The sequence below is a fragment of the Chiloscyllium plagiosum genome, chromosome 12, assembly GCF_004010195.1.
Source record: "Chiloscyllium plagiosum isolate BGI_BamShark_2017 chromosome 12, ASM401019v2, whole genome shotgun sequence".
Classification (NCBI taxonomy): Eukaryota; Metazoa; Chordata; class Chondrichthyes; order Orectolobiformes; family Hemiscylliidae; genus Chiloscyllium; species Chiloscyllium plagiosum.
Genome location: NC_057721.1, coordinates 37456055 through 37480286, shown reverse-complemented (window position 1 = coordinate 37480286; position 24232 = coordinate 37456055). Strand labels below are relative to the sequence as shown.

General features: G+C 40.8%; 2 protein-coding genes across 3 annotated transcripts in view; one reads left to right on the top strand and one right to left on the bottom strand.

Annotated features, from left to right (window-relative positions):
* LOC122555118 (gamma-aminobutyric acid receptor subunit rho-3-like) overlaps nt 1-24232 on the top strand; it is a 116695-nt gene that overhangs the window by 34092 nt on the left and 58371 nt on the right. The window contains exon 1 of one of the 2 annotated variants that reach the window (XM_043700816.1): nt 9904-9922. The exons of the other annotated variant lie outside the window; for it this stretch is intronic. The gene's annotated coding sequence lies outside the window, so the exon portion shown is untranslated. Of the gene's footprint in view, nt 1-9903; nt 9923-24232 lie in introns of those variants that run through there. 2 annotated transcript variants of the gene reach the window in all.
* Nucleotides 6370-21245, bottom strand: xk (X-linked Kx blood group (McLeod syndrome)). The gene is made up of 3 exons (XM_043700822.1): nt 20233-21245; nt 15368-15630; nt 6370-9950 (listed from the first exon to the last, which is right to left on the bottom strand). Exons 1-3 carry the CDS (start codon nt 20475-20477, stop codon nt 9160-9162), a joined length of 1299 nt encoding a protein of 432 aa, XP_043556757.1. The 5' UTR covers nt 20478-21245; the 3' UTR covers nt 6370-9159.

The following is a 24232-nucleotide window of genomic DNA, read 5'->3' as shown; positions in this document are numbered from 1 at the left end:
ACAACTCACCAGGACAAAGGACCCGATCCCCAGCATGAGCAAAACCAATGTAGTGTACAAAATCCCATGCAAGGAATGCACAAAACACTACATAAGACAAACAGGAAGACAGCTAACGATCCATATCCATGAACACCAACTAGCCACGAAACGACAAGACCAGCTATCCTTAGTAGCAAATCACGCAGATGACAGGCAACATGCGTTCGACTGGGATAACACTACTATTATAGGACAAGCCAAACAGAGAACAGCCAGGGAATTCCTCAAAGCATGGTACTCATCCACAGATTCTATCAACAAACACATCGACCTGGACCCAATATACCGGCCACTGCAGCGGACAGCTGGAACTGGCCACCGGAAGCGGCAGAGACAAACCACTATAAATGCCAGAGGAAACATCACAGAAGCGCTTCACAGGAGGCTCCCAAGCATTGTGGATGTCACCTAGACAGGGGACGAAATGTCTGCAACACAAATTGCCAGCTTGGCAAACAGAACCACAACAACAGTTTCTAAAATAATCAGTGCCGTGACTTCTGCTGTTTGTAATATTTATAAATGATTTTGATGAAAATATCAATTGTCTGGTTAGTATATTTGCAGCTGACACAAAAGTTGTGGATAAGTTGTCCACCAAAAAGTTGTGGATAGTGACAAAATATATCAAAGGATGGAGATCAATTGGAAAGTTGGGTAGTGAAGTGGCAGATGGAGTTTAGCCAACTGTGAGATGATGCATTTTGGGAGTTCAAATACAAGAGAAAAACTAACCCTTGAAATACAGAGGCCTAAATCCATAGCTCCCTGAAAGTGGCAACACAAGTGGATAGGTGGAAAAGAATGATTATGTTTGCTTGCCTTCATTGGTCAGGGCATTGAATATAAAAGTTGGCATGTCATATTGTAACTGTAAACACACCCTATCCACGTGGACACCCAGTCCTGCCTGTTACCCATCCCCAATCTCTTCATTTCTAACTGCTGCTGTGACATTGACCGCCTCAACCTGTCCACGCCCCTCCCCCACTCCAACCTCTCACCCTCGCAATGCAGAGACCTCCACTACCTCAGCTCGAACCCCAACCTCACCATCAAACCAACAGACAAGATGGGGCACACTGGTAGTATGCACCGACCTCTACACTGTTGAAGCCAGGCGCCAACTCACAGATACCACCTCCTACTGTCCCCTCAACCACAACCTCACCTCCCATTACCAAACCATCATCCTCCAGACCATTCACAACCTCATCACCTTTGGGATCTCCCATCCACAGCCTCCAACCTCATCGTCCGTGAACCTAGCAACTCCAGATTCTACCTTCTACCGAAGATTCACAAACCTGACTTCCCGGTCGACCCCATGTCTCAGCCTGCTCCTGTCCCACTGAACTCATCTCTGTATACCCTGACGCTGTCCTGTCCCCCTTAGTCCAGGAACTCCCCACCTACATTCGGGACACCACCACACCCTTCACCTCCTCCAAGGCTTTCGTTTTCTGGCCCCCAACGCTTCATCTTCACCTTGGACATCCAGTCCCTGACAACATCCATCAGCCATGACGCGGGCCTCTGATTCTTCCTCTCACACCATCCCAACCTATACCCTTCAAAGACACCCTTATCCACCTGGCTGAACTAGACCTCCCCCTTAACAATTTCTCCTTCCAATCCTCCCACTTCCTCCAAACCAAAGGGGTACCCATATGCACCTGCATGGGAACCAGCTATGCCTGCCTCTTTGTCAGGTACATGGAACAGTCCATCTTCTGCAGGTACACCAGCACCACCACCACCGCCTCCCCAACCTGTTCCTCCACTACATCAATGACTGTATTGGCGCTACCTCATGCTCCCACAAGGAGGTTGAACAGTTCATCAACTTGACTAGCACCTTTCAACTTGACTAGCACCTTTCAACTTGACCTCAAATTCACCTGGACCATCTCTGACACCTCCTTCCCCTTCCTGGACCTCTCCAGCTCCATCTCTGGTGACCAACTAACCATGGACATCTACCAAAATGCCCACCAACTCCCACAGCTACCTAGACTACACCTCCTCTCACCCTACTCCTGTAAAAACACTATCCTTTATTCCCAATTCCTCCGCCTTCTCCACAACTGTTCTCACAATGACCAATTCCACCTTAGAAAATCCCAGATGGCCTCCTTCTTCCAATAGCGCAATTTCCCTTCCCATGTGATCGACAATGCCCTCCAGCACATTTCCTCCACTTCCCGCACCTCCGCCCTTGAACCCAACCCCTCCCAATGCAACAAGGACAGAACCCTTCTGGTCCTCACCTTCCATCCCACCAACTTCCATATACATCGCATCATCCTCCGCCACTTCTGCCACCTACAAAAGGACCCCACCACCAGAGATCTATTTCCCTCCCCACCCCTATCAGTATTCCAGAAAGACCATTCACTCCATGACTCCCTTATCAGATTCACACCCTCTACCAGCCCACACCTCACTCCCAGCACCTTTCCCTGCCACTGCAGGAAGTGCAAAACGTGCACCCACACCACTCCCCTCACCTCCGTCCAAGGCCCCAAAGGATCCTTCCACATCTGACAGAAATTTACCTGTACTTCCACCAATGTCATCTACTGCATCCGTTGTACCCGGGGTGGTCTCCTCTACATTGGGCAGACAGGATGCCTACTTGCAGATCATTTCAGAGAACATCTCTGGGACACCCCATACCAAACAACCCACTGCCCTGTGGCTGAACACTTCAACTCCCCCTCTCACTCCACCAAGGACCTTCAGGTCCTGGCCCCCCTCCATTGCCAAACCCTTACCACTTGACGCCTGGATGAAGAATGCCTCATTTTCTACCTTGGGACCCTGCAACCACATGTTATCAATGTGGATTTCACTAGTTTTCTCATTTCCCCTCCACCCACATTATCCCTGTCCCAAGCCTCCAACTCGGCACCACCTTCTTGACCTGTCCATCACCTTTCCCATTTATTCACTCCACCCTCTTCTCCGACCTATCATTTTCTCCCCCACCTTCATTTGCCTATCACATTCTCAGCTATCTTCCCACAACCCCAACCCCCTCCCATATATCTTTCAGCCCCCAGCCCATAAGCCTCATTTGACTAAATAGTGCAGTGAAGAAGGCATATGGCGTACTAGCTTTTATTGGTAGAGGAATTGAGTTCCGGAGTCCTGAGGTCATGTTGCAGTTGTATAAGACTCTGGTGCGGTCGCATCTGGAGTATTGTGTGCAGTTTTGGTCGCCATACTATAGGAAGGATGTGGAGGCACTGGAACGGGTGCAGAGGCTCTGTCAAATATTAGGGAACGTAGGTTTAAGGCAAGAGAAGAAAGGTTTAAAGGACGTTATTTACAAAGAGGGCAGCAGGTACCCTGAAGTGCACTGCCGGGGAGGTGGAAGAAGTAGATACAATGGTTTAAGTGGCATTTAGATAGAGACATGAACAGGCAACAAATAGACAGTACAGGCCCTATACAAGCAGAAGGGATTAGTTTAGAATAGCATCATGGTTGGCACAGACATGGTGTGCTGCAGGGCCTGTTTTCTTGAGCTGTACTGTTCTAAGTTACACACAATTTTTGGTAGACAAATACATATCATCTCCAAAGAACAGAGGAATTTCATGGAGTCATCACACTGACTCTGACTTGGTCAGCTTTGTTAATCTTTGGGCTCTAATGTGTCAGAAAGATGACAGCCATGGGGCAAACAGCTGCCATTGCTTTGTGTCTATGTTGTGGCAGGAGAGCCCACATCAGCATTAAACCTGCCGGCTCCTGATTGCCACGCATGCCATAAGATATGCCAATTTCAGGCACTTTTCCAAAAGAGTAATAGGAAATTTCAACCTGCAACAAGGAAGTTTCAAAACATTCCAGCTCAGCTTGCAGTTGTCCAAGAAGAAGATGCTTTCAAGGACCAAGAGACTTTCTTTTTGGGAAAATTGATAATTTAACAATGGCAAGGAGCTAAAAATATTTTGGCCAGAAGAGATGCTTATGTTAAAACGGAATCATGCCCACATTCAGAAATTGTTACTCTACAAAAAAGCCAACAAAAGCCTAAACTCAGCAACAATCCATGAGAAGCACCCAAACTTCCTCATATCGAAGGCAACAGGAATCAAACCATTTCAGACTTTAATCTCTGTAGCATTGTGTTTTCCTTTACTTTGTTTATTTTGGTTTTATTTTCATCGTTCTCAGATAGTAGTTCTTCAGTATTCTCCCATTCTCACCTCCTCTCCACACATCTTTTGGTTTTCTACTTGTTTTCTTTAGGGAAATGCACCATCAACATTTTGGTTCCTCACCTTTTCCCGTTTCCACCCTGTCAGAGCCATTCCCTTTAGACCTGTTTCCACCCTAACCCGACCCACTCACTTAAAACTTATTGCATTTCTAACTTATTCCAGTTCTGCTGACTCTCACTTAAACGTTAACTCTGTTCTGTCATCACAAATGCTGGATGGCCTTTTCAATATCTCTTCAATTTTATATTTCTGAGATCCAGCATCTGTAATTCTTTCCTTTTTAAATAGTCATCATGATTTTTAAATATCCCAGTGGCCTGGCTCAGGCCCAGTTCTACACCCCCCCAACAGATCTATGTTCTTCCAATTCCGATCACTTGAGCATCCCGAATTTCAATCACCACCAGTGGTATTTTGTCTTCTCCTGCAAAGGCTCAAAGCTCTGGAATTCCCTGCCTAAATCTCTCCTCCTCTCTGTATTTTTCTTCCTTTAAGACACACTTTAAAACCTACCTTGTTCATGAAGTTTTTCATCACCTGCCCGTATGCCATTTGATGTTATATTTTGTTTTCTAATGCATCTATGTAGCAGCTTGTGATGTTTTGTTACATTAAACATGAAATACAAATAGAAGTACAGTCAGTACTGTATCATGGCCTCTATTAATAAAGCATAGAGCACACAGCATTGAAAGAGACCCTTTGGTCTAACTTATCCATACCAACCAGGCATCCCCAAACTAAACTAGTTCCATTTGTCTGTGTTCAGCCCATATCCTCCTAAACCTTCACTATTCATGTACCTGTCCAAATGTCTTCTAAATGTTACAACTGTTGCACTTTCTCTGGCAGTTCATGCCACGTAAACACCTCCCTCTTGTGTAAAAAGGTTGCCCTCAGATCCCTTTTAAATCTTTCTCCTCTCACTTTAAAATTACGTCCTTTGGTTTTGAACTCCCCCACCCTAGGGAAAAGACCCTCGCTACTCACCTTATTTATGCCCTGCATTATTTTATAAAACTTATAAACCTCAACCTCTTTTGCTCCAGTGAAAAACATCTCAGCATATCCAGCCTCTCCTTATAACTCATACCCTCCAGTCCCGGTAACATCCTTGTAAATCTTTTCTGCACCCTCTCCAATTTAATAATATCCTCAGCTGAGGAATTGTGATCTGTTTTGTGTGCCACATGATAAGTAGGATATGCACACATATCCGTTTCCATCCTGTCAGAAGACAGTGCAGAAGAGATTTAAAAGAATGGTTCCAGGGATGAGAAACTTCAGTTATAAGGACAGATTAAAGAGGTTGGGATTGATTTCTTTGGAGGGAAGAAAGCAAAGAAGCTTTGAAAAGGCTGGATTAATTAGGGAGAAACTGTTCCCCTTCAGAACTGGATCAAGATTCAGATGGTACAGATTTAAAGTGATTTAGAAAAACCCCAAATATGATGTGAAAGAACATTTTCATACAATGCGTGGTTAGCATATGGAATGCATGGCCTAGAAATGTAGTGGAGGCAGGTTTAACTGAGGCATTCAAGAGCGCATTATATGATTATTTAAGTGAAACAAATGCTGACTTGGAGAGCTGGTCCAGACATGATCAGCCAAATAGATTCTTTTTGCACCAGAACACCTCTGTAACACAATCTGATAATGTTGTTGTTCAGGATTGCCTCCAGACACAGTTTCTGAATGCATATGAAGAAAAAGGATTAGATATTAAAATCTGTAGTTAATGCATTGCGCAACAGGTGGTGAATTTAACTCCTTCAAGCATGCTATTTTGGACTGAAATTTTTATTCTCAAACGATGTGAAATCATACGGTGAAAACTCTTCTACAGTTCCCACAGATAGCAGAACTTGTATAATACAGATGAATTCCAGATAATAGTAACACCTCAGAATGGAAGTTTACCAGTTATGGTGGAATTCATAGGCTGGAATGGGGAAGAGTAGGACACTGTGTGTTATGCAATTTATATCGAAAGTACTCTATTTATTCTTAAATAAGGTGTATACAAATAATGCATCATAAAATACAAAATTAATTTCTATGTATTAATTTATTTTACATTAGAGCTACAGTCATCAAATATCTGTAAAACGGAGCAACTGCTTTCAGTTCCATTGGAAACACAAGACAATATATTAAATAAAACTATTATTATATGCAAACTTCATTTAATGTTTGTGACTGGTCTATCCATAGCAAATATTTACAAGATTCTGCATTTGTCTTTGAAATTGTTTATTTTCTCAATGTCTTTTAAGAATACGTTCATAATTGCATCTTATCAACACACTGTTAAAATGATTTTTTTCAAGTAGTTATTACATTATGCACATTCCATAAAGATTGTAGTCACTTACATCTATAAATACTTTTCACTGAAAATTGCAGTACTACTGTAATTAATGTGCCAAATTTTGAAACACTTTTCCCCAGAAAATTGTTTTCTGTGATTTATTCAAACTCGCTAGCCCAATCCTAGCCTCAAGTGAAGAACTACTTGTGTCAGTTTTTCCTTATACTAGAGTTAGGGTAGGAAAGGAGCATTTTACCCAGCTGTTTGTGGTATAAAACCTAATTCAGGAGACACAATTCACAGGGTGAATTAAACCAAACAAAATGTGATGACCTGTCAAGATTGTCAATTATTGGGTGGTCAGATTTTTAGTATTGTTCTTCATGTCCATATTAGATATTTTTCACTGGCATTTCTCTCAAAAACCGAAATCATATAAATTGGCAGTGATACCAAACAGTTTACTGTGGAAATCCCCAAGTTGAGTGAAGGATCTTAAATTGTGAAGCAGTTAATTTTTCTTCTATAGTGTTCCAAAAGAAATAGATACATCTAATTTACAAGTCGATTAATTGTACTTTTTTGTCATCCTGACCATCACACACTGAAGTTACAGAGCTTTCATTACTTTTTAGACATTGCTTGCCTGTACGTTGATGTTTAGCACTTGAATGCTACAATGGGGTTTCGCAATTTAATGAGTATGTCTAACAGGTTATAGTGCACTACTTGATTCAAAAATCCTACTTCTACTTTGCTACCAAGTAACCATATAGCTGTGATTATCATTGCCAAACAAGTATACAAATTCATTATTTTTAACAATAGATAGATTAACTGAGGTGTATTACATCTCAAGTTGCAGTGAATAATTAGGAAGCTCTACATTTCATGTTAATTCATGTATGACAAGCTTAGCATGTGATTCAGGAACATCATATTAAAATGTAAAAAGTTAATTCAGCCCATCAAGTGCCTTCCTTCCAATCGACTATGTAGACCCTGCACTAACAAGGATTTTCCTTAAACAAGCTGTGTTATTAGAATAACGAGTAAGTCTAAATCCATCTCATAAAGAGTTTTGATAGGGCAGAGTTAGTGGGGAAAAATTCAGAGATCCATTGATCCTTAGCACCTGAAGGAGTGTTGGCACTAGAACGAAGGGAGGTAAGGTATACTTGTGAAGTGAATTTTGGAAGATGGGATGGAATTTTTTTTCAAATATACAGCACATTCCTTACCATGATTCACTGCTTTTTTTCTGAAACAATGCATGCATTAATGTCAAATGAAAGTAGGACTGGGCTTAGTTTTCACACTGAATCCCTATTTACTCTCATTATTAAGACTTACATGTGAATCCTTATCATTTTATAGTAAAGAAAGTGACACCTGCCCAAAGAACCACAAAAAAGGGATTTAATTCCCTTTAAAAAGGGAGACTGGAGAAAATAGAGTGAGAGAAAAATAAAGCTTTTAAAAGCTATGCAGCAGGATAGAGGTACCCCTTTAAAAGAAGTTCAGTATTCCAAAATCTGTCTTGGTTCAATTGATAAGATCTGAGAATAGCTAAACAGGCATTTAACTGTTTTGAAGTTAATTTTGAACAAATCAGAGGCTTTCAAGATTGTATCACAGCTTATTTTCTAGTCATGGATTTGTGGATAAGAAGTGTTATTCTTACTGTTTGAATTCTGATAAAATTTCAAAATATGACATTGAATAATGATCACTGAATAATTTTAAAATCATACTGGATCTTTTTACACCAAAACTTATGTAGCAACATTTGCAGGACATTTAACAGGAGGTCAACATTTGGGAATTATTTATGGTATTGTAGTTGTACAGTTTTCCAATGCTGAGTATTTAACTACTTGATTATAAAGAGTAAGGCTTATTTTCAAATAGTAGAAAGAGAATATTCCAATGAATGGATTAACACTGCTATTATCACAAGTAGTTTCAAAGTGAATGAGATTTCCATTCAAAGAAACCATTAAACTCCACTGTATAAATTGAAGATAAATACAAATTGAAAAAAAAAAGTGATTGCTGCAACTTATTCAAATTGGCAGAGTGCGCAAGAAGGGATGATATTTCAAGTCTGTTCATCTCCAATTCCACTTCAGTAATGCACACTCAAGAATCTGTACAATACAAAGCTAATGAGTTAAAAGCAGCAACGAGAAATGGCACTTTATTTGGTACTGCATTGTTAACAGGACAAACTTCACCCACTGGAAGTACATATTAGAAAGTTAATTTCCAGTCATTAAAATGAATGGAATAAAAATCCCATGAAGTCAGACTACTTGCTATGTTCTCCTGCCAAGTTCTTCATGCTGGAAACCTATTTTTGTTAAGGTTACTGTCATGTCTCACTGAAATTAATTGCAGATTGATCCTTAAGCATTGCAACTCAATCAGCTTTCTTTGGAATTTTAAGCTGCAAAATTCATCTGAAGACAAGCTTTGAAATTAACGTGAAAATTGTATCCAAACAAACTGGGTGAGTACACAAAAATGAGAACAATGTGCAATTACTATTGTTTTTTGAAGGTTCTTCTAATCTTGAGACTTAGGGTTAGGTTGAGCACCCTGTTCATGGTCATTGGCATTATTGGGTTCTAAGACAGCTCTTTCTACAGGTTCAGAGGATTTGTGACAATGGCAGTGAAAAACAAAATGGATGCAAGCTAATAATCTTTCAGAAATACTGGAGGTGAAAAGTTTTTTACATGGGTGGCAAAACTGGTAAAAGACCAGCATAAAAAATATTGCAATGCAGTATCCAATTAACAACTGCATAACCAACAAAGGAGCACATATATAGGTATATATATCAGTTTTGTAGATGTACCATAAGAGAATAAGAACAGCATTTTCAATGAATCTTAACATATAGTACACTGCTAGTCTGTACCAATTCTGAGACTTATTAATTAAGTCCGGATCATTTAGCTTGAGTTGAACTGCTGACCAACAGAACATATTAACGCCGGCATAGAGGAATGTAAGACAACATAATACTATTGTTGTACCTACTCTTGTAAATGTTTTCTCAATGTTCTCAGGGAAAGGTGATTTACTATTCCAGAATAATACCCATGGATAGAAAAAGAATGTAAAAAAGTTCAAGAGAACTACAGGAAGGATCCATATCTGCAACACAGAGCTAAAAAGGACCAAAACAACAACTCTGGTTGCAATCTCAAAACTTCTCCACAGAAATATGCAGATGTAGGCTGCAGGCTTCACATGTATCTCATATTCATCATACTTGATTTTGATAGCGAGGATATTGCACCGCAAGGCTCCATATACAATGGTAAGTAGAGAAATAACCATTAGTACTCCTGAAAATGAAACAAAACTGAATTTTTTTAAATGATAAAAGAAATCCAAAAATGTCAATAATTGTTCACAGAAGTGTACTAAAATGTAATGCAGCCACAGAATTTGGTCGCCAAGGTAACAATAACTTAGACTAGTACAGTAATAGAAATGGGTGGAAATGCACTTAGGTTGTTTTGCTGTCAATTAGGAGAATTGCCATAGATAGTCATCCCTAAGTATTAGAAAAGTGTTGCAGCATGGACTGAAAACAGATTAAACGTAAACAGAAATGAATGGGGAATGGGTATTTTTATTGGAATATGTAAACAATCTAGTGGGCGGCACGGTGGCACGGTGGCACAGTGGTTAGCACTGCTGCCTCACAGCGCCAGAGACCCGGGTTCAATTCCCGCCTCAGGCGGCTGACTGTGTGGAGTTTGCACATTCTCCCCGTGTCTGCGTGGGTTTCCTCCGGGTGCTCCGGTTTCCTCCCACAGTCCAAAGATGTGCAGGTCAGGTGAATTGGCCATGCTAAATTGCCCGTAGTGTTAGGTAAGGGGTAGATGTAGGGGTATGGGTGGGTTGGACTTGTTGGGCCGAAGGGCCTGTTTCCACACTGTAAGTAATCTAATCTAATCTAATCGTATCCTTCAGAGATCAGTTCTTATTTTTCTCTAAATTTGTCCTAAACTTGAAAGCACAATAACAACATTTGCATGCAGCACAAAAATAAAGAATGCAGTAAACTGTGAAGCAAGCTGTATATAGAAAGTAAAAGAAAGACATAGGTACATTTTAAAAACATGAGTGAAAAGTTGATCAAAGTAGCAATATAAAAGCAATAGGATCATAACTTCTATACATTGATGTATCAAATGCAATGCAATCATATCAACAAATTACTGACATCAAAATAACTGGTTGCTGTTATCCAAGAGTAGTAGTTGAAGTGTTAACCATAGAAAATACCATGCTGATGTTTCACTGAGCATTACTTGTCATTTTATGTGACAGTCAGCTGTTTATTCAGGCGTTGTTCCTGGCTTCAACTACTTGCACTAGACTAGTATTGAAGTGTGACACCACAACATGGTTATCAATTAACTTTGTTCAGTTAATTTTGTTCTTCTCTCTCTAAAGATGCTGTCAGTCTGACTGAACATTACAGTTTTTTCTGTTTTATTTCAGATTTCCAGCATTGACAGTATTTTGCAATCACATTTATTTGCATCTGTTATTCATTGGCCCAGGGTATTTCTTAGCATTTTGTAAACGAAGAATGTTGTATCTTTGTAATTTATTGCTATACTTGTAACAATCACATCCAAATTTTGTTGAAATTTCATCCTAATTATATCTCTTATTTCAAATTGCTCCCTTGCTGGTGGACTACACTCCAGTAATAGTATCTTAGGCTGACAAAGTAATTTGCAATGCCAGTTTCTCAGTTCAGTTTATCTACTTAAAGGACACTCTCCATTTTATGTTTGTTGTTGCTGGAAATTAAAGTGGATCTCTGAAACTCAACACAGGACTTTTGGCTATACTTGGTCAAGGTTTCATCAACACTTTTTCTGGAAATTCTCACTTTAAAACAGTAAGTGCTCTGTCACGCCACCTTATTAAGCACTTTATAGGTATTTGTCTGTTCCTAGGATTGCTCCAGCAGGACCTCTGATGTTACACAGAACCTGTGCACCATCCCTCTTGGCCCTTGAGCTATCCTGCAATGTGCTGCTGTGTCCGATGCATAGCATGCCATGCCTTCAGTGAAAAACACCCATATATACTGCTTTTTAAAAATATATCAAATCATTACTAACATGGAAATCATGCAGGCTTTGTTTTAACAGTTTCAGGCAAGTTCAAGTTATGGTAATCAGTAATTCAGAAAAATATTCTGGGCTAAGTTCAAACTTCCAAACAAATTAGTAATATGAGAATTGCATCCATTTTGTATCCATTTTCACCCTTTTGAATAAATAACTCCCTTCCTTCTATTCTAAGAGGATTATTTCAGTCACATAAACAGTAGAAGAACAATATGGTTTATTTTGGACATATTTGTGATGCTGCTATCCCTGCTGACCAGAATAATCATTTGATGAAAGTTGATAATCGTTTTCTAATAAAATTGAGAAAATTTTAGCAGACAATAGACATAGGACCGGGAGTAGGCTATTCAGCTTGTTGAGCAGGAAAATCGACGTTTCGGGCAAAAGCCCTTCATCAGGAATGAGGCTGGGAGCCTCGGGGTGGAGAAATAAATGGGAGGGTGGTGGAGCTGCGAAGAAGGTAGCTGAGAGTGCAATAGGTGGATGGAGGTGGGGGTGAAGGTGATAGGTCAGAGAGGAGGGTGGAGTGGATAGGTGGGAAGGAAGATTAACAGGTGGGACAGGTCATGTGGATGGGACATGCCCCATCCGGGACACCCACACCAATCAAGCTCACCGCCCTGTCGCCAAACATTTCAACTCCCCCTCCCACTCTGCCAAGGACATGCAGGTCCTGGGCCTCCTCCATTGTCACTCCCTCACCACCCGACACCTGGAGGAACAACGCCTCATCTTCCGCCTCATCTTCAACACCTTGGCATCAATGTGGAATTCACCAGTTTCCTCATTTCCCCTCCCCCACCTTACCCCAGTTCCAACCTTCCAGCTCAGCACCATCCTCATGACCTGTCCTACCTGTCCATCTTCCTTCCCACCTATCCGCTCCACCCTCCCCTCTGACCTATCACCTTCGCACCCACCTCCATCAACCTATTGCGCTCTCAGCTACCTTCTCCCCAGCCCCACCGCCCTCCCATTTATTTCTCCACCTCAGAGGCTGCCAGCCTCATTCCTGATGAAGGGCTTTTGCCTGAAATGTCGATTTTCCTGCTCCTCGGATGCTGCCTGAGCTGCTGTGCTTTTCCAGCACCACTCTAATCTTGACTCTAATCTCCAGCATCTGCAGTACCTACTTTCACCTATTCAGCTCCTTGAGCCTGCTCTACCATTCAATGAGATTGTGGCTGATCTGTGGCTGAATTCTGCATACCTGCCCTTGGAACGTCTCCCTTAATACCTTTGTTTAACAAAAATTTATCTTTCACAGCTTTAAAATTAACAACTGATCCAACATCCACTGCTGTGGAAGTGAGTTCCAAGCATCTACCACCCTTAATGGATAGAAGTGCTTCCTAACATCTCACTTGAATGGTCTGGCCCTAATTCTCAGACTATGCCCCCTTTGTTCCAGAATTCCCAACCAGTGGAAAGAGTTTATTTTTTACCTAACCTGCCTTTTCCTGTTAACATCTTGAAGACTTCATCAGATCACCTCTTAACTTGAATGTTAGAGAAAACAGGCCTAATTTGTAAAATCTCTCCTCTTAACCTCGAAAGACCATAAGACAAAGGAGCAAAATTAGGCCATTTGGCTCATCGAGTCTGCTCTGCCATTCAATCCTGGCTGAAATGTGTCTGAACCCCATTCTCCTGCATTCTGCCCGTAACCGTTGATCGCCTTACTAATCAAGAGTCTACCTATCTTTGTCTTAAACATACTCAATGACTTGGCCTCCACAGCCTTCTGCAGCAATGAGTTCTAATATTCACTCCAAAGCCAATGTATCCTACCTAAGGTGTGGAGCCCGGACCTGCTCACAGTACTCCAACTGGAGTGTAACCAGGATTTTGTATAACAGTAGCATGACCTCTGTCCTTGTACTGCAGTCCTCTCTCTATATAAAGGCCAACATTCCATTAGGTTGTTTGATTATTTTCTGTACCTGTTCATGACATTTTAAAGATTTATGAATCTGATCCCACAAGTAACTTTGGACAACTTCATACATCTAACTTCATGCAATCTAAAAAGTAATGTGATTTGTCCTTTTTTGGTCCAAAATGGAAAACTTCACAGTTGCTTACATTGAACACCATTGACCATTCACTTAGTCTATCAATATCCCTTTATCATTTTATGATATCATCCAGACTGTCTACAATGCTGCCAACTTTGTGTCATCAACAAATTTGGATGTATGATTTTCTTTGCTATTATTCAAGTCTCTAATAAATAATGTGAATAATTAAGGCCTTAACACAGATCCTGATGGGACACCTCTGATCACATCCAGTCCATTTGAGTACCTACCCATTATCCCTACTTCTGTTACTTAATTTCCGAACAATGATGCTAATTTGCCCTCAATTCCATGGACTTCTATTGTAGCTAACTGTCTCTTTTGTGAAACACTTTCAAATGTGTTCTAGCAGCCCACATAAACAAGATCCATAGACATTTCCCCGTCCACTACTTTAGTCACCACTTCATAAAAATGCAATGAGGTTTATCAGACATGACCTACCTGCCCTGATTAACTAAATATTTTCAAAGTGTTCAGTTACTCCATTCTTGATTATGGACCGTAACAACTTCCCTACTACAGATATTAGGCCAACTGATCTGTGAATCCCTGGTTTCCCTCTTCTGCCCTTCTTAAAACATGGAGTGACATGGGAAATTTTCCATTCTAGAGGGACGACTCTGTATCCAGGAAACTCTGAAGGATTATACTTAGGACATCGACAATGTGGTCCACCATTTCCTTTCACATCCTTAGATGGAAACTGTCAGGTCCCAGGGAATAGTCACTCTTTAATTCCATTAATTTCCTCCTTACGAATAAGACCATAAGACAAAGGAGCAAAATTAGGCCATTGGGTTCATCGAGTCTGCTCTGCCATTCGATCCTGGCTGAAATGTGTCTGAACCCCATTCTCCTGCATTCTGCTTGTAACCGTTGATCTCCTTACTAATCAAGAGCCTATCTATCTTTGTCTTAAACATACTCAATGACTTGGCCTCCACAGCCTTCTGCAGCAATGAGTTCCAGGATTCACCACCTCTGACTGAAACAATTCCTCCTCATCTCGGTTCTAAAGGGTCATCCCTTCACACTGAGACTGTAACCTTCAGTCCAATGCTCCCTTACTAAAGGAAATATCTTCTCCACATTCTTGAAAAGGACGTGTTTGGAGGGATATGGGCTGGGTGCTGGCAGGTGGGACTAGATTGGTCAGCATGGACGTGATGGACCGAAGGGTTTGTTTCCATGCTGTATGACACTATGATATTCACTTTCTCCAGGTCTCTCAGCATTCTCTATGTTTCAATTAGATCTCCCCTCATTGAGTCCAGAATCCTCAATTGCTATTTATATGATAAGCTCTTCTTTTCCAGGATGATCCATGTGACCCTCCTCTGGACTCCCTCTAAGTCAATGTTTCAACAGAAATGATGCTGATGTCTGAATATAACATGACCTGATAACAGATCTTCATCCAATTTGTTTAGATTGAATTCAAACTCTTATTCAAATGATGTACCACTTGGTGGAGTAACTTTAGGTAAATGTGTAATTTCAGATGATGAAAACACGTACCTCTACCAGGTGTTACAAACTGTTCCTTTACACTGACATAGAGCTGGAGGGTAAGTTGGGGTGCAGAGCCTATGAAAGCCTGAATCACTGAAGTCCGGTTAAAAGCTGCTCTGTGTGTGAACATTTTGCCTTCAGCTTGACCCACTTCCTTCTCAATTTCTTCGGAGTAGCCATTTTTTCTCATCTGCTTCTTTTTGGTAATACTGACATAAGGTTCTTCAACTCTACCAACATTTAGGTAAATACATAATGCTTCAAGGCACCTAAAATATTAAACAGGAAAGAGCTTGAAAGAAGTACTATGAAATCTTGTTGAATTAATGTATCACTTTACGGTGCAATATCTTTTCTAATTTATAACCAAAAATACTGGAAATACTCAGGTTGGCATGACGCAACTGGTCAAGATGACCTTTTGTTAAAATTATTTTTGATGAAAGGTGATCTCAATTTCAAAGATTAATCCTGGTTTTCTCTCTCCGAAGATGCTGTAAGACTATTTTCAGCATTTAGGTTCTTCTTTCAAATGTCCAGCACTCATTGTATTTTGCATGTGTATTATTGCTCTAATTAATACAGTGGCTGGCACCAAGTAACCATTCAAGCCTCAGTTCTTAAATAATCACTGCGCTGCTGAGTTCTAATATTGAATCCATTTACTTGCTGACATTATTATTATGTTTATAAAACGGCAGTTTCTCCACCGGGTTGTCATAAGCACTTTCATTCCTGCTACTCTGCCAGCGATGGATTAGTTTTAGGAGCACTATCAAATGTCTTACTTTATCTATTTTCTACCCATGAAGGGTGCCCCATGTACTCCATAAACATATTTTTAATTGAAAACTAGAAAACAGCAGGGCATCTGCCCCAAGGACATGACAGCGGCCTCCCTTTACATTCCTCTTCCATTAAATTTGATTTTGCACCATCTTACTTGAGATTTCTTAGTTGTCTATGTACCAGCTGTAGAAATGGTGGTGCGGTGGCTCAGTGGTTAGCATTGCTGCCTCACAGTGCCAGGTACTTGAGTTTGATTCCACCCTCGGCCGACTGTGTGGCATTTGCACATTCTACCCAGGTCTGCGTGGCTTTCCTCCGGGTACTTCGGTTTCCTTCCACAGTCCAGATATGTGCAGGTTAGGTGGATTGGCCATACAAAATTGTCCATAGTGTCCAGGGATTTGTAGGCTACGTGGATTAGCCATAGGAAATGCAGGGTTACAGGGATGGGGTGGGTCTGTGAGAGATGGTCTTCAGAGGGTTGGTGTGGACTCAATGGGCCAACTGCAGGGATTCTAAATATGAGAGTTTAACATTTTTTAAAATTTCATGTTAGCACTGTGGAAATTAAAGGGTTGATTCTAAAATCTCATGGTTCAAGGATCAACCTATGTGATTGTGGCCCCAATTCTGTCATCATGTTTCTTTCAAGTGAAGTTCCCTAATGGAACAACATGGTAACTTGGGATCACAGAATCTCAACTCTGTCATTATCAAACATTCAGTTCTTTAAATCTTGGATTATAAAGAACCATAACACAACTTTAAAATAGAAACATAACTAAAAATTAACTTGTACATACTTATTTCCTGTAATTAAATCTTAATTTCTCATGTGACTATATTTAGCTTTAAATAATATTCTAATTCTTTGTTATTTAATATCACACTGTCTTACAACATCATCAACATAAATTGACTGATTAATTCTGAATGGCTCTACCACTGCTGCCTGATTGGCAGTGTGCTAACTCACTAAAATTTAGTTCTCATTCATTTCCAACAATTATCAAGTTTTTACTTAATTCATTTTTTAAAAATAATCTAGTTACATGGTCACAGTTTTGCAGAAAAAATGTGAGCTCCCTCATGCATTCAGTATTTGTCTCTTTAGATATAAACCTGTTTTGAACATTTATAAAGTCATAGAATCATAAAGTTCAGAAACAGACTCTTTGGTATATCGTAATGTATTTTTTCTGTTTTTAGGGGATCTGAACATTGCTTAAAAAAGCCAATATTTTTTCCCATCCCTAATTGCCTTAAACTGAGTAGCATGCTGGGGCATTTCAGCCAGCAGTTAAGAGTCCAGACTGGTACAGATGACAGATTTCCTTTACCAAATTACTTTAGTGAACCAGATTTAATTATATAAAAAAAGTTTCCATGATAATTACTAACGACAATCACTTTATATTCCAGATTTATTCATTGAATTTATATTCCACCAGCTGCCACAGTGAAAATTCAACCCATGCCATGGTAACACCTCCGGCCTCTGAATGACCTGCCAAGTAACATTATCATGATATCAATATTTCCCCAATTGGAATGTGACAAAGAATCTAGGGAGGACTGGTGCCTTGAATCAGATCATGATAAGGAGAGGCATCTAACCAGAATAATTTGGCTATTAAGCGCATCAAATATCTCCAAATTAAAACATTTCCTTTTCTAATGTCATAGTTTCACACAACAGGCAAATACCTGATGTAAGGAAGGTCAGAAAACCGAAAATATGAGAAACCAGGGTTCTTCTGTGCATGTCAACCTTATAATAGGACTATAACATGATTGATGTTCGTCAATGACTGATCTGATAAAACTCTGGCTTTGAATTATAGAAAGCAGTATAAGAAAAGCTTTGAATAGACTGGAGATGAGGAAGACTTCATCAAGAAATTAGAGAATTTGACAGACACTTAAGAGAATGAGTTAGGTGTTTAAGTTGGAGAGTGCAGGTATTTGTTGCCACAACCTCTAGTTAAGGTATAAACTCAGTAATATGACTCTCAATTAAATAATGCAGAATATTGTACAGATACTATAATGTTTCAAGTCTTGGTAATTCAATTAAAATTTAATTCCGTTACAGGTTAATGTTGAATTATTGGTTATCATGGTTTACCAAAATAACACATGATCATTCACTACTTGAACATAACATTTTTTTCATTTACTATTCATATTTCCAACATTAATTGCTTACTGAGTGCTCACTGTCCCTAGTTCTCCATAGAAGCATTTCCTCAAGTGCCACAAGAAATAATTGCTGGTTGATTGATTGGCTTTATCCTCATTGAAATCTTCTAATACTGTACACTGACGACCTATAGCAGTGAGTTCTTCCCAATGGACTGAAATGACTGTATCCGTTTAATTTTGCGCTACCCTTTCCTCATATCCTTAATATTCTTTTAATGACAATAAACTTTTCGGTAATTTAAATGTGTTGGCATCCCCTTGTATTTCTCTTGGTGAATTCCAGGGCATATCAGGTTATAGCAAAAGAAGGATGAGCAATAAAGCATGACTTTGGTTGCGTTACACGAAGTGGTTGGTGAATTTTAATTAAAGTATATTTACAGCGGGGCAAAAGGGTTGTACATATTCGGCAAAGCTATCCTTTCCAACTATGGTTAAACACAATTTGCACTACCTGCTTACTGTTCTCTACAGGCGCGGCCTACTGTCGCTTCAATGAACATTTGTAAAAGTTAATCGTGAGCGTCAGCAGTCATTACAACACGGGCAGCTGAGCAAAATACTGATAGGGTGACATCTGTAGATATGCCTGGATTAGCACATAGTAATGATTACAGCCTTTAACAAAATAGTGCTTAATTCGGGGATATTTGCAGCACTGCTACATAGAATATCCTGATTTTGCATTGGTGTAATTTTGACGCTAACCCCGCCCCACACCTTTCTATGTAGCCCTTTATAAGCATGCCTACTGTTGTTTAATCATGGTGTGTTATATTTTACTCCAAACAAACTGGGTCAGGTTCGCGCGAAGCTGCTTTCATTGTAATAACGGTTGGACTTTATCGGGTTTAGTTGGCGACTCCGTTATAATGTAACTGGGTGATTGCTGGGAAGCAGTAAGTACAGCAATATCCATGTACATCCTTTGTAAAGGGAAGGTTGCAAATTGTGCAGCTATCATTTGTGCTCGATGGTTGCACAAAGAAAGTCGAGGTCTAAGTTTCAGCCTGGAACCTGATCACTGAGCAGACTCCACATGATGCAGAGATATTGTGGTTTCAGTTTCAGGCCAAACCGCTCTCGTTCCAGTGATGGAGAGTGAACAGTGACAAATTATTTCACCATTGGGGAGTATGCGATGTCGCTGTTACAATGATGTCACCAGGAGGCTAATTTCATCCTCGATGTAACGCGAGCTTGAATACACACTCAAGTGTGAGTACACACTCAAAGCTAGGCGCTAGCCCCTCATCACTCTCGCCGGATTGTGTTTGAGAATCAAAAGAATTGACTGCAGCATTGATTTCTGGTCCAGCAAACGGGAGCACAGAGTTCTCATGTGCGCATGTATCTGCTCACCTCGCCTGTTTTCAACCTTCCTCTCACGTCCCCTTCGAGGACGACATCCTTAATTCACCAAATGTCTGTCATACGCCTCATTCTGTGCAGGAACTGGGCCAAGGCATCCCCTCCTGTTTTCACAAACTGTTCTCGATTATAAACGGCACGGGGCTGGTGTTTGCAATATTTCAAGCCATCATGTCACCTCACAGATGAATGCAAATGAATTCGGGACGAGAGTGCTGAGTTGGTTGGACAATAACTCGTTATTATCGAATTAATAAATCATTTTCATTCTTTGTTCCTTACCACGGTACACGGAGCTATGATGTCTGCAGCCAATCCCAACCTAACATTGTTAGTAAGGATAACCCGATTTCCCAAGCTCATTATTCATCACCCAAATACAGAGCACATTTGTTTCCCGGTGGATTCATTTGAAGCCAGTATTGTTGCTCAGCTGTCTCCCCGCATGCAGCCACACCACCGACCCCTCGCAGCAGCAGCAATGATGCGGACTGAGCGTTGCCTACCTGACGAACGGTCCCAGCTGTAACAGATGTAGGAACAGCACCAGGGGTCTATCCCTGCTCACATCCCGGTGCACGAAGGTTAGAGTAAACTGCACCAGGATTGACGGCACCAGCACGAAGACCAGTGTGAGCCCCTGCCAGATCCTGTCCCCGGCAGATCGGTACGTGCTGCTGAGATACAGGGCTGCGACCAACTCTGCAGCGAAAAGAAAAACAGACACGAAGATGCCGCCCGGGGGTTTCATTCTCAACACGTTCGCTGGCACGAAGGCGACAGTTCAATAGCCGCGACAAAAGCTGACTGCATTCATTGCTGCTGGTGTTATTGTCAGTGAACTGCTGCAGACAAGAGGAGCTGCTCCCACAGGCACAGGCACGTTGAGTAATATTCCTGCAGGGGGAGTGTTAGACACTGGCGTCTCTGTGCAGGAGCTACAATCTCAGTCTTGACCATTCTCACTTCACTCATCCATCATGGACAGCAGGGGACTGCGCCATGCGGAAGCCAGGGGTTTTTTTACATTTTTACGGCAGTCAACTATTCGATAAAAGCGGTGACAATAGCAAAGAGCAAAGTAGCAGCACGTATCACACAACATGACAAAATACGAGAAGAACGCAGACAGCACATGCCTAGGATACTTGCTGCTCAGATGTGGAGAAATTCAACACACTGTACGACTTTTGTGGGAATTGAGACGGAGTATTTTGCTTATCCGGTTATGATGGACAACATTCTATGCATGGCTTTGTAAATGAGCTGATATTCTGAAAAATCTGTTTAATAGAGAGTTAATAATATGTGAATAATCAATAATACAATTTCCAAAGGTATCGGAAGCTGGCTCCTGCAAATAGTAACTCTTCTCTCCCACTCCTCTCCTGATCTGGGAAATTTGGCTTCCAAAGGGCCTTATGGATTATTTCTAGCGCCTGTCTTTATTAAAACACAGTCTCACTTTTTTATTTCAGATATACTTTATTTATAAAATATTTTGATAATCTGTACAATTGGTCATGCCATACAAATGTAAACATTCTATTTCTTTGCATACAGAGATCGAACTTAATCATTTGTATATACAGGTCTGTACGTTTACCATCCATATATCCATGTGTTTCGCTGAGGCGTCACATACATCATCTATAGATGAATGTCAGTTACCAGAAACATGCTGGTGATGTCCACTTATATTGCGAAGCACTTCCAAAGCCTAACCACCTCTGTACTATTAAACTACCAGATCATTAAAAATAAATATCCATTAGATGTGAGCTTTGCTAGCTGGGCCAGCATTTATTGTCCATTCCTAATTGTCTGTCCTCCAGAAGGTGGTGATGAGCTGCCTTGAACCACATCTGTTCATTTGTTGCAGCTAGACCCACAATACTGACAGGGGGAGGAGTTCCTGGATTTTGACCCAGTGACACTGAAGGAGTGGAAATATTTACAAAACAGGATGATGGGTAACTTGAGAGAGGAAGTTCCCATGTGTTCCTTTGTATGTCTGCTCTTGTCCTTCTAGATGCTAGTAGTTGTTGGCTTGCAAGGTACTGTCAAAGGAACCTTGGTGAATTTCTGTAGTCTTGCAGATGATACATATTGTTAATACTGTGTGCCAGTGGTAGAGAAACTTTTTTGAATAGAATCCCTACAGCATGGCCCAACAAGTCCACACCGACCCTCCGAAGAGTATCCCACCCCCAGATCCATTCCCCTACACTATTACTCTATATTTACCCCTGACTAATGCACCTAATCTACACATCCCTGAATACTATGGGCAATTTAGCATTGCCAATCCACCCTAACCTGTGGGAGGAAACCGGAACTCCTAGAGGAAACTCACGCAGCCACAGGGAGAATGTGCAGACTCCACTCAGACAGTCGCCTGAGGCTGGAATTGTTAACTACTGAGCCACCATGCCACCCCTCTGGAAAAGAAAATTGATTATGAACTTATGACTGAAGATTGTAAAACCATAAGATGTAGGAGAAGCAGCAAGCGTTTTGAGTTTGCTCTGTTATTCTATGGCTGATCTGATTCTTCTGAACTTCACTTTCCTTCCCTTTTCCTAATAACCCTTTAATTCTTTAGTGATAAAACCATAAGATCATTTGTTACAATTCTTCAGCCTTTCCTTTTGTGCTGATGTTTTGCATTCCCCCTTCTTTGAGGACAGGAATATTTGTGTTGCCTCACGACAGTGAGTTGTTTGATTGTTTACACCATACATGACTCCATGTGGCACGACTGCAGAGCTTATGTGTGATCTCCTGGTTGTGAAATTACTAAGCTTTGTTTAATCCTCACGGTTTATGCTTTTAGCAAGCAGGTAGTCCTGTGTTGTGTCTTCATTAGGTTGATACTTCATTTTTAGGTTTGCCTGGTGCAGCTCCTGATATGCCCTCCTGTACTTGTCAGTGAATTAGAGTGATCCCTGGCTACATGATAATGGTAGGGTGGGATATGTGTCAAGCCATGAGGTTGCAGATTGAGTTTGAGTACAATTCTACTGCCGCTAATGGTCTGCTCAAAAATTATCCCCTTTGTGATGATGATTGTGCACACACACAACAAAGGGTGTCCTTAATGTGAAGGCAGGACTCTCTACAAGGACCACTGATGACCCATAATGTCCTTCATATGAACTTTGAGAAGATTAAATCCAACATTTGCACTGTCCTTTTCTTAGCTATTAGTTCAGGCTAAAATCCCAGCATTATGTTCAACCCATTAACACAGCATTGCCTTCCTCCACTGTTATTGCATTTATCCTGCTGTGGAAACACTTATAATGTCTTATAGCTTGATGGGTAGAAATTAATTCTTGTTTCACCTACTTTGTGGATTGAAAATGAGAGCAAAAATGACCAGAACTATGTATATTTTTGTTTAAATATACTTAGTTCTGTATATGTAAATGCATTTGAACAATGTCCAAAACAATATTTTCAGGAGTCTGAGCAGCTGCCTTAAACAGGGGTTAGAATTCTTGAATAAACAACAGAGTGGTCCAACCTATATTTTAGATCCCCACTGGGGACTGAGCCTTCCTGAATGAAGTATAAGCAAAGGACTTGTTCAGCCCCCTTATTTTCTGAGTGTGGTTGTGTCTTCACAGGTGATTGCCATCAGAAAGAGATAAAAGAACCATCACTAATCCTCCATAATGTAGTCCAATCTTTGTTGCACTGCCCTCTCCCAGTTACCACAATGCAGTATTAATGAGGCAGGTAGCTCTACATTTTTCTGCCTAACATTGGTGAGCTTTCTCTGGAGTTGCACCAAACATCTTAAACGATTGAAAAGTAACATGTCTTCTACCTTTGAGTCAGTTCTGTATCCAAATGGCTAGTTCTCCCTATATTCCATGAGATCTAACTTGCTAATCAGTCTCCCATGGGGAACCTTGTCGAACGCCTTACTGAAGTCCATATAGATCACGTCTACTGCTCTGCTGTCATCAATCTTCTTTGTTACTTCTTCAAAAATCTCAATGAAGTTTGTGACACATGATTTCCCACACACAAAGCCATGTTGACTATCCCTAATCAATCCTTGCCTTTCTAAATACATGTACATCCTGTCCCTCAGGATTCCCTCCAATAACTTGCCCACCGCTGATATCAGGCTCACTGGTCTATATTTCCCTGGCTTGTCCTTACCGTCCTTCTTAAACAGTAGCACCACGTTAGCCAACCTCCAGTCTTCCGGCACCTCACCTGTGACTATCGATGATACAAATATCTCAGCAAGAGGCCCAGCAATCACTTCTCTAGCATCCCACAGAGTTCTTGGGTACACCTGATCAGGTCCTGGGATTTATCCACCTTTATGCGTTTCAAGACATTCAGCCCTTCTTCCTCTGTAATATGGACATTTTGCAAGATGTCACCATCTATTTCCCTACATTTTATATCTTCCATATCCTTTTCCACAGTAAATACTGATGCAAAATACTCATTTAGTATCTTCCCCATTTTCTGTGTCTCTAC

What these genes read in the sequence shown, in the direction of transcription:
- xk (XM_043700822.1), bottom strand. Translation starts at nt 20,477, where the DNA reads ATGAAACCCCCGGGCGGCATCTTCGTGTCTGTTTTTCTTTTCGCTGCA. An exon ending in CAGCTGGGACCGTTCGTCAG is followed by an intron (nt 15,631 to 20,232) that starts GTAGGCAACGCT and finishes TTAATATTTTAG; the next exon opens with GTGCCTTGAAGCATTATGTA. An exon ending in GTTTGTAACACCTGGTAGAG is followed by an intron (nt 9,951 to 15,367) that starts GTACGTGTTTTC and finishes TTTCATTTTCAG; the next exon opens with GAGTACTAATGGTTATTTCT.